Below are 18,165 nucleotides of genomic sequence, written 5' to 3'. Positions count from 1 at the left end.
GCCAATAAAAGATGGCCTACACTGTAATTCTCTCTAAAATAAAATCCAATGTTCCTGTCAAAGAAAAATACCTCAATCCCTTGCAAATTCGAGTTAATTTTATTTGTATAAGCAGATAGTACATATTTCTTTGATAGCTTCAAGGGAGGAGGGGATGAAGGAGAGAGGATGAACACGAGAGAGAAGGGGATGAAACAAGATCCCCAACAAACAATCAGTCAGCAAAGACCACATTCAAAGACAAACTATCGGTTGGCAAAATTTTTGCTGACCAACTTCAATGGTTGGAACAAGTCTAGTCGGCAAAGAAATTTCCCAACCAACATATTTTTGCTGGTCGACCATCTGACCCCAATAGCATATATTTGCCGACCGATATCATTTTTTCCGACCGACATGTTTTTCCCGACCCACCACAATTACCGAGCTGGTATCGGAAACTTTTTGCCGACCGACCATAAGCCACCAAAGTTTATTATTACCGACAGATTGACCGTCAGTAAAAATTTACATAATTACCGACCAACAATCGGTCCATAAAATTTGGGTTGCCAATCATCCGTTGGGGTTGGTTAAAAAGTTATACCGACCAACTGCCTATTGGTATAGATGGATATTCCCCGTCGGAAGTCGATGGGAATGTATGGACATGGTGCAGTGATAGGCACCGTTTGGACTTGACTGGTGCACGGTCTATTTTTCTCCGTTAATAACCTTATATATATTTTAAGCTGAGTATTATTATTATCATATCATTATACCGTAGCATTCGTTACAACTAAATCTTTATTAACAAGATCTTGCATGGTTATATCCAGATAAAAGAAATATTGATGGGAGCTTCTGCAATATGTTTGGCTCTATGGTTGTGTAGGAATGATATGGTTGTGTAGGAATGATATGGTTTTTGACAAATCATCATCTATTACATATATGCAAGCAATTTTCAGGGCAACCTATTGGCTCCGGTTTTGGACACAACTACAAAGGTGTAATGAAGATGGTGAGCTTTTAAAAGTTGCATGTCGTAAGCTTGAGATAACGGTTATGCAGCTTTTTGTCAATTATGGATGGAGATTCACAAATAGACTTCAATAATGTGTTCTCCTGATCTTGTTTTGGTTAAATTTACCTTTGTGTGGTCATTTCTTATGTCATTTCTGAACTACACTTGTTTTAGAGTGCTAGATTGTAATAATGAGCTGTAGCTCTCTTTGAGCAAAGGCCGGGATGACTATTCCATTATCTAAAAAAGATAAAAGAAATATATATTGTAAATTAATTTTATCATATATATAAATTACTTTTGGATTTGATTAAATCACTTCTTAGATATTTATGAAAGTAAATTTAATAAAGACAAAAAGTATTTTACACAAATTATAAAAAATAATTAACACAAAAAAAAGTAATTTAGCACAGAACTAAAAGTAAACCAGTTGTGGAGGTAAGAACATGAGTCTATCTAAAAATTAAATTGAATTGGCGCAAACTACCGAACTAACTAAAAACAACAATAAAATAACATATTCATAACATTATGAATGCCTAAGAAGTAATTTAATCAAATCAAAAGGTGATTTATATATATGTTAAAAAGTAATTTTCACATATAATAAAGCAATTTATAACACATGTATTTCTTTTATCATAACGTAATTATATAAGATTTTGTTAGAAAGATTTAAATGCAGTGAACACAATAGTATAATCGGATTATAGATTGGATAAGTAATTTAAGAGAAAATTTTATTTGAATTTTATGAATATTTTCTTTTTTACATGCTTTCATACTCCCACGTGGAGAAATCATACATATTGAAATGATAGCTGGTTATAACTAATTAGTGTACAGTGCATATTTGTGTCCTTTTGAGTTCTTGTACCTACATCTTAACAATGCCACAAGCAGATCTCCATAATCTAACAATTCCAGCACTCGCCACCAAACTTTGACACTACTCCCTCCGTTCCAATATATAAGAAACTAGGACCATTCGTAGTATTAGGAAATATCCCATCCGATTCTATGTTCTTATATATTAGGACAGAGGGAGTACTTAACTTTGCATTTCATAGACTAGGAAAAGTCTCCTACCAACCATGCATTCCATCTCGACCACCTGCCGCGCTAGCTCCATACTTTGCATTTCTAGTCCATGTGTGGTCATCGTTCAATCGATCACCAATTTCAACAGCCCAGTCAATTCTCCCATTTAGACTAGATTTGAAAATCAACAGCATTGACATTATTTGAGATGAGATAAGTATATATTTGAGCCTAGTTTCTGCAGGAGCAAAAGAGAATCCTTTGTGATGCATTCGATGGGAGCTGCTAGGCTTCGCATCAGGTTGCAGGCAGCTCTAGTGATGTCCCTTTTACTACTGCAGATTATGCCATTTCTGCCATGTACGCTCGCCACCGGAGGCAATTCTGCCGAGCTACTGATCATGGGCAGGGAGAAGCATGAAGGCCATCTCCTCTTAGCTCCAAGCAAATCGACACGGTCTCGTCGAATCCTACAAAATCGTATCAGCTCGGGTGGCGGTAATCCTTTGTGGGGTAAGTCGTAAGCTAAGAGAGATTAATTTTATAGTCCTTTTATTAAAAAAAATACATGAAGGTATCAAATTTTTATACTAAAAGTTTTAACTTGAGATATCTAGCTAGTTCATGGATGTACTAAGCTTTACATTAAAAAAATGGTATCTCTAGGTCTCGGTACCTTTAATTTTCAAGAATAATAAAAATACCCCAGTTATAATATGATCCAGAACTTATTGTTTGTGTAGTAAATGGATCTATATATATTCTGATATGTGCAGTTTATTCAAGTGTTAATGTGTTATCACCAGGAACTAGACTACTAGAGAAGCTACGCTAATTAATTAAACTGATGAGCATATATACTCTCCTATCATTTTCTCTCACGTCCACGATTTAATCTGACTTGGAGTTATATATATGTTTCAGACCCGAGACACGACCCTCCTTGTTGCTAGGATTTGAGCAGAGCCAAGTACAAAGTTTGCACCTTAATTTTACGGAGAAGTATTGTAGGTGTGGTGATGGAGTTATGGGGGCAAACAACTCCATTGACCAAGGTTTTAATCCTTGTGTAGGCATAATTTGACATAGGTATTTCCTTACTGTCTTGCAAACAAACTAGCAGGATGATCGGCATTTGCGCGATAAGATCTACTAAAGTTTATAGCTTCAATTCATATATATATTACACTCACTTTCTTCATCGTTTAATTGTACAATGTTATCCTTATTCTAATGTAACTTTATAGAATGTTTATTTTTTTTATTTCGTCGAGATTGTAATACTATTGTAATGCTAATCAAGCACATCTATCAGTGTCGAGGTCTGCTAATGAAAAATTCCTCTCATTTCAATTAAGTGAAACTATTTCTATTTCTTCGTGAAAAATTCTATATATAGTGCTCTTTTTCGATCGCTTTGCTCTCGTCCTTGTCACCGATAATTCACTTTGTTTAACCAACCTGAGTACCTGACCTTCATGAGGAATCATCCTCGCTAAATTAGATGAAAAGCAAATGCGGGAAGGGCATAGAATGATTCATTGCGGGGAAAAATAGCGTGTTATGTGTACTGTGTTTCTAAAACAAATAGCGTGTTATGTACTCCGTATTAGTTCTATATAATAGAAAAACTAGGTGGGCACGGTCACACGGAGAAAGAGGATAGAGTGGTGCTGACGGGGCTCGGGGATACCGGATCTTGTGCTATTAATGACGCACAAGGGAAATGAATGAGAAACGATGCGCTGATACTGCCCACCTCACTTTGGCTTGAGAGAGGAGAGGAGAGAGATGTGAAACGAGATATAAACTTACAGCCAGCTTAAGTTTAGGAACTAAGAAAATCTGTGAGAAAGACGGATGGACCATATACTTATAATGAAAAGCTAATTACTATATGAGTGAGCTGAGAGATAGGCTATAAATATCTATACAATTAACAGCTGGCTGTATTGTTAGCCTTGCTCTGATGCTAGCTCCTGTTTCGCCCTGCTCCGACATAGGGGGAAGTCTAATTCACATATTTTTATAATAGATATTTTATCTGTTTCAAAATACTATAACCTAGAATTAGATTATACACAATCTAGTACTACAAATCTGAATCTAAAGTGGTCCTAGTGCTATGAATCTAAGAGCCTGCTTGGGGGAGCTTAAGATTCTGAGAAGCAACTGATTGGTAGCCAGCTTCTGAGAATCTGGAGAAGCTAGATTTCCTAACTTCTGGCTTCTAGTTCATTTTTTGGATTCTACAACTACAGCTTCTCAGAATCTGGACCAAAAGCTAGACTGTTTGGGGAGCTTCTGATTCTGGGAGAAGCTGCAGCTGCTAGAAGGTCCCCAGAAGGCCCTAAATAGGACTGTCCAAATTCATAGTATTAGGTGATATCTAATTCGATTTTAAATTATTATATTTTACAATGGAGGGCATCTTCCCTACACTCATCATGGAAACATTTCCTTCACATGCGTCATTTTGTACCATGAACATTTTGCATATCTGCCCCCAGTAAACTAGTTTTGATATTTTCCATCAATCATGCATGCTCGTCCTTTGAAACAAGCGTGCACAATAAACAACCGAAGAAATCATTTTTAGGACATGTTATTCCAGCTTTACTCACATATGCTGTGAAGAAAAAGTTGGCTCACATTTGACATGATGAACAATTATTAAACATGTTTCAAAATACCACTAAACTCATAAAGTGAGCATAGCTAAACTGATTAGATCTTGTATGGTGGAACAAACCCATGTGAGTTTAAGTTCTAAACTTCGCATGAGTGTTCACATATGCAGATAATTATTCTTTTAGGGTTGGCGACAAAAGACAACAAGACGTACTAGAAAACCCTTAATAGGGACTGGCTCATAGGTGTTGATTTAATTAAAACCGGCAGTTATAATATAGTATAGGTACCGGTTATTTTAAAATCAGTACCTATACTCGGCACCCATGGTCACCCTGAGCACCGACGAGGAGCGGTATGGGCAGCGGCAGCAGCCGGATGTGGTCGTAGTGTAGAACAGCCACCCTGAGCACCTCCTCGTTCGCAACATGATTCCGACGACGGAGATGGCGATGGCGCGGTGGAAAGCGTCGGCCACCAGGTGAGATGGGGAGTGCGCTCCATGCCGCCGCTCCTCATCACCTATGTTCCTCGTCCCTGCTCTGTATTGTGAGTAGAAGGCATTGGCGGAGACCGCTCCTCGTCCTAGCTTCGCTCCGCCGCCACTCCGTCTCAAGGCCGAGCCACCGCTCCTAGTGTCGGGCTCCCTCTCTTCACTAGCTGTGGAATGGAGGGAACTCGCCAACCACCTTGCAGTGTTGGGCTAGAGAGAGAAGGAAAAGAGAAAAGAAAACAAGCAGAAGAAAAAGTGACTAACATATCAGACCGCATACTGACTTAGCTGGTTAGACTTGGTCAACGTGCCACGTCAGCGAAAATTGCTTTCAAAACCGTTGAGGAGGTTAAATTACACTGTTTCAATAGTTGGAGGGTCAAGACAGGGTTGAGAGATACAAATTAGATTGGAGATATATTTGAGGGAGTCAAAGTGGATTTATTTCGGAGGAGAAAATGCCTCCAAGAACAAGAGTGCCCAATTCTTGTGCTGTTTAGCCACATTGGGCCATGTAATGGGTTGTAACTCATTCTTTCTTCTAACTAGGCGAAACCCCGCGCGTTATTATGGAAATTTAGTATGGTAACAATAAATAGAAATAATGTGTAAGATAGCTGGATGATATAAGCTTACATATGTTGACGTGGTTTACAATAATTTAAATAGTATATATAATGATTATTTAAATGTGAAAGTATAATGTGATGTGGCTTTATGAGAGAAAAAAAGAGGAAGATAATTTAAACTATAGATTAATCATCCAAGGGCAATAAACAATTGAAGTGGTATGGCTTAATGAGAGAAGAGAGAAATAATATTAACTAAGTGATGGCGAACTATATAAGCATATATAAGATATTAAAAAAATGATGGAGAGATATATTAAAATATTATGTGAATTATGTGGGATGATGATTTAACATGCTTGCATTTCAAAGCACTAAAATTTAACAAATTATAGAATTATAGATAATATAGTATACTTACATGATGTTTAAGATGTAATAATTGTTAGTGGATGATGATGTGCATTTTTGCATGTTAAGCTTTATAATTTAGTGGGTTATAACTTTATAGTAAGATGGGATAGTGGAAAAAATGGCTGAGTGGCTGTAGTAGGTGAGGGGGAGAGAGAGAAAAAAAGGGGTTAAATACTCGCTTGATAAATTGGAGGCGTCTTGGTGGCTGCGGCACTGGACCTAGTTGGATCGAGTTGCTGAATTACTCTATTGGTGTGTTTGGTTGGGTGGAATTGTTAAGGGGAAAATGTGAGTTTGAAGGGTGGCAACTTTTAAATCTATTGTTTGGTTGAATCGACATGGGGGGTTTTAGGAGGAATTTGGAAGGGGAGTATAAGAGCGAACCCTCATCTTTTCAATACGTGGATAGAGACAGGTAATTGGAAGGAAATTCCCATCTAAGTACGACGAGATATACCAGAGCCATATATCATCACTTAGAATTTAATTCACATCCATACTCCCCATGATTCTTATCTCTACTAGTACCAAATAAGAAACTAGAAGTAAAAATAAGACTCCCATGAATTTCCAATCCCCTTCCCATCTCTTACCAAAGCCGTGTGTCCAGAGAGAGAGAGAGAGAGGCGCTAACAGACCACTTTCAGTGCTGAACTTGGTGTCCCCACTCAAGCTTGGAGCATTTTACCAACATAATCTTCATTGACACAAAAATGTGATCGACCAAATTAAAGAGGCAACCAAGAAGAATTCCACCAATCGTGATCCAACTAAATATTCTGTTGTGGTTGTAGCTTCTTTTAAGCAAAGGTCGCGATTTCTTCCATTGTCCAAAAAACTGAATATTCAACCTGATATATTTGAAGAAGATCCTGACAGAGGACTAGTCCCTTTGAGAAATTCAGAGAAAAGAAATCCATGAAGCTAGCTAGATCATGCCGTAGAATTTCTGTACACTTTCTTGTTACTGTTGGCCGGTATCCCTCACACGACTGTTTTTTTTTTCGACCAACACCAGACGGTGCAATGATTCATTAAATAGAGCATGAGAAAATTACAAGACTACCATAGTGAGAGGCAGTAGGCAAGAAAAGGAAAAAAACACACCACCACGCACCAACAGCGCATATACATAACCCAGGAGAAGGCTAGCGCCGGACCGACCGCCGCTAAGTGTGACCAACTGTCGCTAAACCAACAAAGAAGCAAACACCGAAACCGCGAAAAACAAACCTAAACGAGCGCCGCACTCACATGGCTGTTTTGCTTATTTTTTCCTGGTGGATTCTGAACCATCTTCCTCTTTGTTTCCTTTTGGCCTAACTATAAACAATCTCACAGTTCCAATACCTGCCACCAAACTTTGCACTTTACTTTCCACAGTTTTTGCTAGATTTCATCATCCGATAGTTGGTATATTTACCCCGGCCGGTGTACATGTACCATTTAAAGGACTCGGAAATGTCTCCTACACCCTATATGTATTCCGACTTCACCTGTCACTGTTCTTTTCTCTTGCATTCTAGTCCATGTGTGGTCATCGTATAATCGATCTCCAATTTCAATTGCCTGCTTAAGACTCAAATAGAAATCAACGAAAGTAACATTGCTGAAAATTCAGACGATCGAGTATAGACCTCCTATTTATGCAAGCTGGCCGGTGTATTTCTTAACTCTGCATTTGTAATTTGTACTACACAGTTAGCCTGATCGTGCTTTGTGCAGCTAGCAGCAAATTAATTACAGAGAGGCCAGTGAACTTCGATGGCTGCTCGCCTTAGCGTTGGCGTTGGGTTGCAGGCAATCCTAGTGACGTCCCTCTTGCTGCAGATGACATTATTTCTGCCGTGTGCGCTCGCCACCGATGGCAGAAAGCCTTCCCAGCTACTGATCATGGGCAGAGAGATGCATCAAGGCTTGGATCCAACCAAATCCACACGATGTCGTCGAATCCTAGTGCCGCGGCTAGTGAAGCACAACTGGGATCCGGGTAAGCTGCGTAGGTGTAGTTGGATCGATCTTTTTTTTTTCTTTTTAAGAAGGATATTTTTTACCCGGTCTCTACATCCAACCGGATATACACAGTTTTTTTAAATTGGAAACTTAGCCCCACGTCAAACAACCCAATCTGAAATTCATTCCTATCAAAATTTAAACTTAGAACCTTGATATGCTACTCAGGTCATTGCAAACATTATGCTACATACCCTTTCATGATTCGTGCATTTAATTCATCGAGATAAGTGTTAATGTGTGTCATTACTTATTATCAGGGTCTTATCAAACTAACAAGCATATAGTATGTACTCCTATCATTTTCTTTGGCGTTGTGCATGATTTAATCTGACTTTGAGTTATGTTTCAGGACATAACCCTCCTTGTTGCTAGGAATTTGAGCCGGCCCTTTACAGAGAAGTACTGTAGGTATGGTAATGGAGCCATGGAGATATATAACTCCATTTATCCGGGTTTAAATCATGGTTCCTAGCTGTGGACCCGTATATTGCACGGGCACTGTAATTACTTTTTTCGATTATATGAAAGACTTACACGCTCAAAAATGTTATTTTATTTTTTTTCTCTTATTTTTTAATATATTTTGTACAGATCTTATATTGCTAATAACCGCAGTATTTAATTTTGTATAGTGGAGTTGTGTTCTTGATCAGATTGAATGCTATTGTTATATATATTGCAGAAGTGATAGAAAAAATATTTTTTGAATTTTAGTTTTTTCTATGTGAATGACATGTGGATCCTGCGGACACGTAGGCGCCACCCTAGAATGCCACATCAACGCATGGAGTGGGTTGAAACCTATTTAGACCTATATAACATCGAAGACAAGTTTGAAGACCGAAAAATGCATTTTGAGAGTTCATGTACCTAAATGATACACCTGCACAAATTTAAATTTAGGAACCGTTCGTGCACTTTACTCTTCTTTTTGTAGAATATATAATTACATAACAAAAATATAATATAATAAAATATTTGTTGAACTTGTAGTTATAATCTATATCTTAAACAAAGCTAAGCTTTCTCTCCCCTCTCTCTAAAGTTGTTTTTTTTTGGGGGGCTGGCCAAAGATCAGGCCGGCCAAATTTCATTAAGATTAGTAGTATATACAAATAAACAGGTTTTAGACTTCGACGAGAGGCTGTCGGAGCTACTAGGAGAATGCTTAAAAAACATCCTCCCAAAAGAAAGGGGCAAAAATCAGCTTACAACTAGGATGCTACTCTCCTGAACAATTGAAGACTCCTGCTTCTATCCAGATTGTGATCTCCTGAATGGTGCCAAACAGGTTGTCGATCTACTGATCGCGCTTGATCCTCTCTCTACAGCTGTAGAGTGACATTTTTGAAAGCGACATATATTACATAGGCAGATGCCATATAAATACATATTCGAATTGTTCGATCACCACATAGATCTTGAGGGGAAGGGAGTTCTCACATGTGAAAAACCTTGAACGGAATGATATGCAAAATATTATGCCAAGTATATTGAGAGAGCAGAGTGAGCCCGTGCCACGTTCATCGAATTGACAGTGAGAAACTAGGGAGCTTCTCAGACAGAACTAACAAATACAAGCTGCAGAAAAAAAATGGAGTACATTTTGGTCCACCAAATCTTCTTAGAGTATAATTTTAGCCTCAAAAGAAAAAAAAAATGGATAGTTCTACCGTCAACATTTAGGGCTTATTCGGAATACATGATAAAAATTTAAGAATAGGAAAAACACAGAAATATGATAGAATTGTAGGTGTGAAACAGAGGATTAGAAAATATACAAAAACTGGAAAAACTATCATTCGGATAGTGCAAAGGAAAACTCAGGAATCTTGATTCATTCATTACTACAAGCAGTAATGTGATAACATATTATGGGCGTGTTTAGTTCTTTGGGTGTAAAGTTTTAAAGTATACGGACACACATTTGAAATATTAAACGTAGACTAATAACAAAACAAATTACATATTCCGCCTGAAAACGGCGAGACGAATTTATTAGGCCTAATTAATCCGTCATTAGGAAATGTTTAGGCCATCCCCAACCCTCCATGTCATCTAGTTTTCATAGCATTAAATACATTGCCATATAAGCAAAAATTCTAAAACCATTTCTCATGCAAAAAACATCTCTACACAAGTACCAAGAATAAAAACAAGAGGATAAGTGGATAAAAGGAGAGAGAAGAGAGGTGATTGGATGAGAATTTAATTTAAAGACACCATCCATTATATACATAGTTTCTACACATAGTGTCTATATGACATGGCAAGTATGAAAACTACTTGATAGTTTCTGGGTTCGGGATGGCCTTACTGTCGCATTACATTGTCAAATCATGGCATAATTAGGCTCAAAAGATTCGTCTCGTAATTTACATGCAAACTGTGCAATTGGTTTTTTTCCCCACATTTAATGTCTCATGCATGTGTCCAAACATTTGATGTGATGTTTTTGGCTAAAATTTTTTAATCTAAACAAGGCCTATATCTAATTTACTGTACTTAGATGGTACAAGGCAGCAACTGATGTGTGGGCCAGGAATAGTGGACTGTTTTTTCCTATGAAATTCCTTTGAAGGTACTGGGGACCTACAGAAATGCTTGGGAACAGAATGGAGTGAATCCTATGCTCCGAATGCATATACACTAGCAAACCCTTAGGAACTGGTTTCCTATGAAAAACCTATCGAAAGCATGTAATACGAATTGAATGAGCCCTTAATTAATAACACCTTCAACCAAATCCCACTGTGGTTTTAATTATTTGATATAGTGATTGTATTTTTTCCTTTGATTGATCCGTGACGAGGAAGGCTTAACTCCGACAAGTGAATGGAAGGATCAAGATATCACCTAAAGGGAGGGTTGAATAAGCGTTCCTGCGAATTAACGAAACTACATACATGGTGGAACTAGTATGTCAACACCGGATACCCCAGTTTTGCCAGCAAGCACAAAAATGAAAAGATCTCAACCCCAAATTGAGTTCTAGATCAAAGCAACTAATGTGCAGTGTGTCATATGTTGTTCTTTCGTAAAGCCACGAAGCACCTGCACCCAAATACATGCACAACCGAGTAGATTAAAGAAAAGCACAAATCAAGACAAGAATTCAAAATACAAGCAAACCAAAGTAGAGACGCAAAGATGTTTTCCAAAGTTCGGATTCTCCACCGAGAATCCCACGTCCCCGTTGAGGAAGCTCCCAAATAAATTAGGTATTTTTCAATTGCTTTCCTCTTTTTTTGAAAATTAAACTCATAAATTTATTTATATAGTGAGGATTACAGATGGAGCACAAAGGAAATGATATTCCCAGAACATCGCTATAAAAGATAAGACATAAAGAACAACACCATCCATTCCAAAGGTAAAGTTAGCTAAACTAAGAAAAACATCTTCCAAGATAATCCAAAGAGCAGTAATGAACGTGATTGACAGGGGACTGCGGCATTGCCACGACGACCACGTCCATGAGCCTCTACTGAAGATGAGCACACCGCTTGACAGACTGGTGACACCATTTTAAAAGAGGCTTTCCTCTTTTCACTGTCTTGTTTCTTCCCCTGTGGAGGTGAAGCTGCTACCTTCACCTCTTGGAGAAACAAATGCTTCACAAATGTTAGGTGGAGCCCTTGAGTGATGGGATTTGTTGTCTTGTGCTCTCAAACTTCAAATCTCTCAACCCAACTCTTAACATTTCTCAATAATCACAAAAACCTCATAAAGAGGGGTAGGGGAGAGCTCGGGAGGCCTCTAGGATGTCACTATTACGGATTGAGCCAACAATAATCCTCTCAGACATACTCCCTACTTTTTTTGGAAAGGGAAAAAAACATTATGGAGCTAGAGGGGCCATATCCATATGTCAACCACCCTCGCTACTAAATCCCTAATTTTGTTTTGAAAAAAAAATGATATTATGGAGCCAGAAGGATCATAGACCACATGTCAGTAAAAAATATATGCAAGAATTAAGAGATTAAATATATACAAATGGTAATTATAACAAGTTAATTATAATTTTCTTTAATTAAAATCCCGTTGTAACGCATGGGCAATATGCTAGTACTATATACTCTTTTCTAATTCTACTTTAAGCAGAGCACTATTGCATGCCGAAGCAGACATAAGTATAATCTTTATTTGTGGTGTAGTTTTGGTACTCCATTCATTCTAAAATATAAGAACATATGATCGGATGAGACATTTTCTATTACTACGAATATAAACAGACAGAAAATGTCTCATCCAATCATACGTCACGGAGGGAGTACATATAATCCATCAGGTCATCAAACCTACATTGCTTATAATGGTCAGAGCGGCTTAGCGCGCCTATATTTCTAGGGAGACCCAAAATCAGAAAGAAGCAATGTGGACAGAAGAGTATTCTAGTCAACAACGGAGGCTATTATTTTAGTGGGGTGCATGTATCGACCTATGGTCCAACTCAGTCCTTTTCAGCATGCAAGTTATTCAGTTAAAAAGTCATCAACCAAACTGAGCTGGTACAGACATTTTTTCAACCCGTCAAATGACCACGCGCATCAGGCAAATTGCAGAGTTTGTTATCTATGAAATACTACAAAGTAGCACCACTCTCCAGTTTAAAACCGTTAATTGTCGGGTATCCCTCAGTCAATTGCATTGCATCAAGAAGATCACATTAAGCAATCCAGCATGCCAAATCAACTCAAAACTTCTGACTTACCAAATAAATGACGGACCTTAGAAAATGAAGAGAACACCAAATTCCAGACTGAGATAATGCATCACATTCACATAAGACTATTTTGTGTTGGACTACGATTTTGTTTTTAGGCTAGAAGCAGTAGCCCGATTTCCTTGGAGTACAGAAATATAAGGCAAGTGCGTGCCTCCTCCTACATATTAGCCATAAGCAAAATAGCAAGCCTCACTGCCCTCAGCACCAACAGCAAAATGATCCGCTTGTTTGCTTCCTGCCCAAAACTCATTCCTCTCTTGGCTGTCTTCATCTTCTCAAGTTCCCTGCCATTAGCAATCAGTGATGACACAGACACTGATAGAGAAGCCCTGCTCTGCTTCAAGTCCCAAATCTCTGATCCTAATGGAGCTTTAAGCTCTTGGACCAATACATCCCTGAACTTCTGCAGCTGGCAGGGTGTTTCATGCAACAGCACACAGCCCCAACTCCGAGTCATGGCTCTCAATGTCAGCTCCAAAGGCCTTGGCGGCTTAATACCACCTTGCATAGGCAATCTGAGCTCCATCGCAAGCCTCGACTTATCAAACAACGCATTCCTTGGAAAAATTCCAAGTGAGCTCGGCCGTTTGGGACAAATCAGCTACCTGAACCTGAGCATCAATTCTCTTGAAGGCCGTATTCCAGATGAGCTGACCTCATGCAGAAATCTCCAGGTACTCGGCTTATGGAACAACTCCCTCCAAGGTGAGATACCACCAAGCTTAACCCAATGCACTCACCTCCAGCAAGTTATGCTTTCCAACAACAAGCTTGAAGGCGAAATTCCTACCGGATTTGGGACGCTTCGTGAGCTGAAAACATTGGATCTCTCCAACAACGCCCTCACAGGTGACATACCACCATTGTTGGGCAGTAGCCCGTCTTTTATATATGTCGATCTCGGGGTCAATCAGCTCACAGGAGGAATCCCAGAGTTCTTGGCAAATAGCTCATCCCTGCAAGTCATTAGGCTCATGCAAAATGGTCTTACAGGGGAGATCCCACCATCCCTCTTCAACAGCTCCAAATTGACAACCATTTACCTCAACCGTAACAACTTAGTTGGTTCCATACCACCTATTACAGCAGTTGCTGCACCTATTCAATACCTTAGTCTAGCACAGAATAAACTAACAGGAGGGATACCAGCTTCACTGGGAAACCTTTCTTCCATGGTTCTTTTATCTCTAGGAGCAAATAGCTTGGTGGGGAGCATTCCTGAGAGCCTAAGTAAAATCCAAACCCTAGAGAGGCTAGTTCTTACATATAACAAGTTGTCTGGTAATGTGCCACAGAACATTTTCAACATGACATCTTTGAAATATCTTGGAATGGCCAATAACTCACTCATCGGCCGACTACCACCAGATATAGGCAACAGGCTTCCAAACCTTGAAACCTTGATCCTATCAACAACACAGTTAAATGGGCCGATCCCAGCTTCTCTTGCCAATATGTCCAAACTAGAAATGATTTATCTTACTGCTACTGGGCTCACCGGTGTAGTGCCGTCTTTTGGGTCCTTGCCAAACTTGCAGGACCTTGATCTTGCATACAACCAGCTTGAAGCAGGGGACTGGAGCTTCCTCTCATCCCTTGCAAACTGCACTCAACTGAAAAAGTTGGCCTTGGATGGCAATATTCTCCGAGGAAGCTTGCCTAGCTCAGTCGGTAATCTTCCCTCACAGCTCAACTGGTTGTTTCTCAAGCAAAACAAACTTTCTGGGACAATTCCATCAGAGATTGGTAACCTAAAGAGTCTCACTGTTATGTATATGGATAACAATATGTTTAGTGGGAGCATCCCACCTACCATTGGAAATCTTAGCAACTTACTGGTTCTAAGCTTTGCACAAAATAACCTCTCTGGCCATATTCCAGATTCTATTGGCAGCCTTTCCCAACTAACCGAGTTTTATATAGATGGGAACAACTTGAATGGGAGTATACCTGCAAACATAGGGCAGTGGAGACAATTAGAAAAGCTTGATCTCTCTCACAATTTCTTCGGTGGAAGCCTTCCAAGTGAGGTCTTCAACATTTCTTCCCTATCAAAAAGTTTAGATTTGTCACATAATTTGTTTACTGGGCCCATACCACTAGAAATTGGCAACCTCATAAATCTTGGAAGTATCAGTATTTCAAACAATCGCTTGAACGGCGAAATACCGTCCACTCTAGGGAAATGCGTGCTTTTGGAATACCTTCACATGGAAGGGAACCTTCTTACTGGAAGCATTCCACAATCTTTCATGAACTTAAAAAGCATCAAGGAGCTGGATCTCTCTCGTAACAGCTTGTCAGGAAAAGTTCCAGAGTTCCTCACTCTCTTAAGTTCTTTGCAGAAACTCAACCTTTCATTCAATGATTTTGAAGGGGCAATACCATCAAATGGTGTCTTTGGTAATGCTAGCAGGGTTATCTTGGGTGGGAACTACAGGTTGTGTGCGAATGCTCCAGGGTATGGCCTGCCCTTTTGCCCTGAATCAGGATCACAAAGTAAAAGCAAGTCTACTGTTTTGAAAATAGTAATTCCAATCGTAGTGTCTGCTGTTGTAATTTCATTGTTATGTTTAACGGTTGTTCTCATGAAGAGAAGAAAAGAAGAACCAAATTTGCAGCACTCCAGTGTGAACTTGAGGAAAATATCATATGAAGATATTGCCAAAGCGACAGATGGGTTCTCTGCCACAAATTTGGTTGGTTTGGGATCCTTTGGGGCTGTTTACAAGGGCCTTCTGGCATTTGAGGACAACCCAGTTGCTATTAAGATTTTCAATCTCAACAAGTACGGAGCACCCACAAGCTTCAATGCGGAGTGCGAGGCATTAAGATATATTCGCCATCGAAATCTTGTCAAAATCATTACTTTATGCTCTACGGTTGATCCAAATGGCTATGATTTTAAAGCACTTGTCTTTCAGTATATGCCAAATGGAAGTCTAGAAATGTGGCTACATCCAGAGGACCATGGCCTTGGTAAGCAGAGATTCCTAACTTTGGGTGAAAGGATTAGCTTAGCCTTGGACATTGCATACGCTATAGATTATCTTCACAACCAGTGTGTATCCCCACTAATACATTGTGACATCAAACCAAGCAATGTTCTTTTGGATCTTGAAATGACTGCATATGTCAGTGACTTTGGGTTGGCAAGATTTATGTGTGCTAATTCAACAGCAGAGCCTAGTAACTCTACAAGTTTGGCTGACTTAAAAGGATCCATAGGATATATTGCACCAGGTGAGAGAAATTGGAAACTTATACTGATTTATTGACTTGTATGCTTCAGCCATCCTATTAACTTATCCAATGTTACATGGATTGTAGTTTTCCACAATTCACCTTTCTTATGTTTTCAAATGAAAATGCAGAGTACGGAATGGGTGGGCAAATATCAACGAAGGGTGATGTCTACAGCTATGGAGTACTGTTGTTAGAGATATTAACTGGAAAGCGTCCAACCGATGAAAAATTCAATGATGGTTTGAGCCTCCACGATCGCGTGGATGCTGCATTACCCCACAGGGTAACCGAGGTTTTAGACCCCAATATGCTACACAATGATTTGGATGGTGGAAACTCCGAACTGATGCAAAGTTGTGTCCTCCCACTGGTTAAGGTGGCGCTCATGTGCTCCATAGCATCACCGAAGGACAGGTTAGGGATGGCACAGGTTTCCACTGAAATAAACTCCATCAAGCAAGCATTTGTTGATCTTTCCAGTGGAGGAAAAATGGTTTGAGTAATAATTAGACCTAGGCAGTACATTTGACACTCCATCAAGCAAGCATTTCTAGCTAAGTTTGCCTTTTTTTTCTTATTTTTCCTTCCTGAAATTAGTGCAAAGACTGCAAAGCTGTTCTGCATTGCAACTATTATGTACAGCTACTTTCATTACCATAATTAAGTCCACACAGAATCAACCTCTTGGTCCTAAAACTTGTTTGGGTCAGCAGCAAATGCAATGGTCAGCAAACAACAGACAGCAGGCTGGAACACACCAAAATATTGTTCTAACTTAAAAAACCAATAATTCTGCAGTGGTTAATCAGCAGCACAACTCACAACATGCAGGCATAAGGATATGCATAGAGCAAAATGGGCACACATGTGCGTGCGTGCGTAAGTACTGCGTGCTACTCCCACAGAGGCATTTCCACAAACATGCCACGCGCATTCAAAGGAAACACAGGAAATTGAGATTACAGTTACAGGCACACGCAAGGTCAGAAAAGCAGTACCATCCTGACCTCAGAGGACGGCGCCGGACCTGGGAAACCGCCATCGCGGCGCCTGCAGTACTGGCTTGCTCGCCGTCGCCGTCGCCGTCGCCCATCGCGTCTTCAGCGGCGGCAGCGTGACAGACTCGGCGCAGCCATTAGAGTCGACGCCCTCGGAGGATTTGGAGACTGGGATAGAGATCGGATTAATTTGATTCATGCCATTATAAATATATTGAATTAGAATAATACCATTACTTTTTTTTTGCTCTTTTCTCTTTTTTTGCGATATTTTTTCTGTTTTCTGATATCACCTTTCTGCGTTTTTTTCTTTTTTATATTATTTTTCAACAGAAACAGGCCAATGATCTCAAATAGAGACTTAAATGTAAATATAAATATTATAGGGACTGAAATACAAAAGTCAATAGGAAATCCTACCAACCGAGCAACTCCAAAACCGCTCGATGAAAACTTCTCCAAACCATAAAAACGGAAACCCGGCGATGGTTAGTTCGATTTTTTAAGTCCCAACAACAATCGACATGATGCAAAACTACATCCAAAACTGACATACAACTCACACGACTTAACTAATGAACCCTAAACCCGAATTGACGAAGAGATGAAATACTCAAAACTAAAAAAAATAAATCTAAAACTAAACTAGTACTCGACACGACATGCAACATAAAATTCAATAAAGCAAAATCTAATAGAACAATTCAATGGCTCAAAATTTCTAGGTAATGGATGCAATAATTTTGTGTGAAAGTTTTATAGTTATAGGTATATATAAAAGAAACTAATAATCTTAAAGAAGGTATACCTAACAAGCAATTTGTGCTCTGATACTAACTAAGGACCTAGGTCTCGATCTTTCGATAGGTGCTGATAACTCTCGATTTGGTGGAAACTAGACACACGATCCGGCTTCCAATCAACACAATCTGAACCCTGCAATTGCATTACCATGTCTCCTTTGGTAATCAACCGTGCGCTGCTCGGTTGACCTCGCTGAGAAGGCTAATCCCTTC

The 18,165-nt window shown here is 39.3% G+C and overlaps 1 protein-coding gene and 2 long non-coding RNA genes across 3 annotated transcripts; 2 read left to right on the top strand and 1 right to left on the bottom strand.

Annotated features, from left to right (window-relative positions):
- The first annotated feature begins 7,848 nt into the window (after positions 1–7,848).
- Positions 7,849–8,804, top strand: LOC107280077 (uncharacterized). The gene is made up of 2 exons (XR_001543129.3): positions 7,849–8,147; positions 8,523–8,804. It is a non-coding gene; the product is annotated as an uncharacterized lncRNA (long non-coding RNA).
- Positions 8,805–12,759: 3,955 nt separating this feature from the next.
- LOC136355162 (uncharacterized) lies at positions 12,760–17,324 on the bottom strand. The gene is made up of 4 exons (XR_010739325.1): positions 17,159–17,324; positions 14,742–14,855; positions 14,404–14,656; positions 12,760–14,311 (listed from the first exon to the last, which is right to left on the bottom strand). It is a non-coding gene; the product is annotated as an uncharacterized lncRNA (long non-coding RNA).
- LOC107276008 (probable LRR receptor-like serine/threonine-protein kinase At3g47570) lies at positions 13,121–16,841 on the top strand. Its single transcript, XM_015770772.2, has 2 exons — positions 13,121–16,148; positions 16,280–16,841. Exons 1-2 carry the CDS (start codon positions 13,121–13,123, stop codon positions 16,648–16,650), a joined length of 3,399 nt encoding a protein of 1,132 aa, XP_015626258.1. The 3' UTR covers positions 16,651–16,841.
- Positions 17,325–18,165: the final 841 nt, after the last annotated feature.

This window comes from Oryza sativa, chromosome 2, assembly GCF_034140825.1.
Source record: "Oryza sativa Japonica Group chromosome 2, ASM3414082v1".
In the NCBI taxonomy this organism is placed as follows: domain Eukaryota; kingdom Viridiplantae; phylum Streptophyta; class Magnoliopsida; order Poales; family Poaceae; genus Oryza; species Oryza sativa.
The sequence above is the reverse complement of the archived record's forward strand: the minus strand, read 5'-3'. Positions and strand labels throughout refer to the sequence as shown.

What these genes read in the sequence shown, in the direction of transcription:
- LOC107276008 (XM_015770772.2), top strand. Translation starts at nt 13,121, where the DNA reads ATGATCCGCTTGTTTGCTTCCTGCCCAAAACTCATTCCTCTCTTGGCT. An exon ending in CATAGGATATATTGCACCAG is followed by an intron (nt 16,149 to 16,279) that starts GTGAGAGAAATT and finishes ATGAAAATGCAG; the next exon opens with AGTACGGAATGGGTGGGCAA.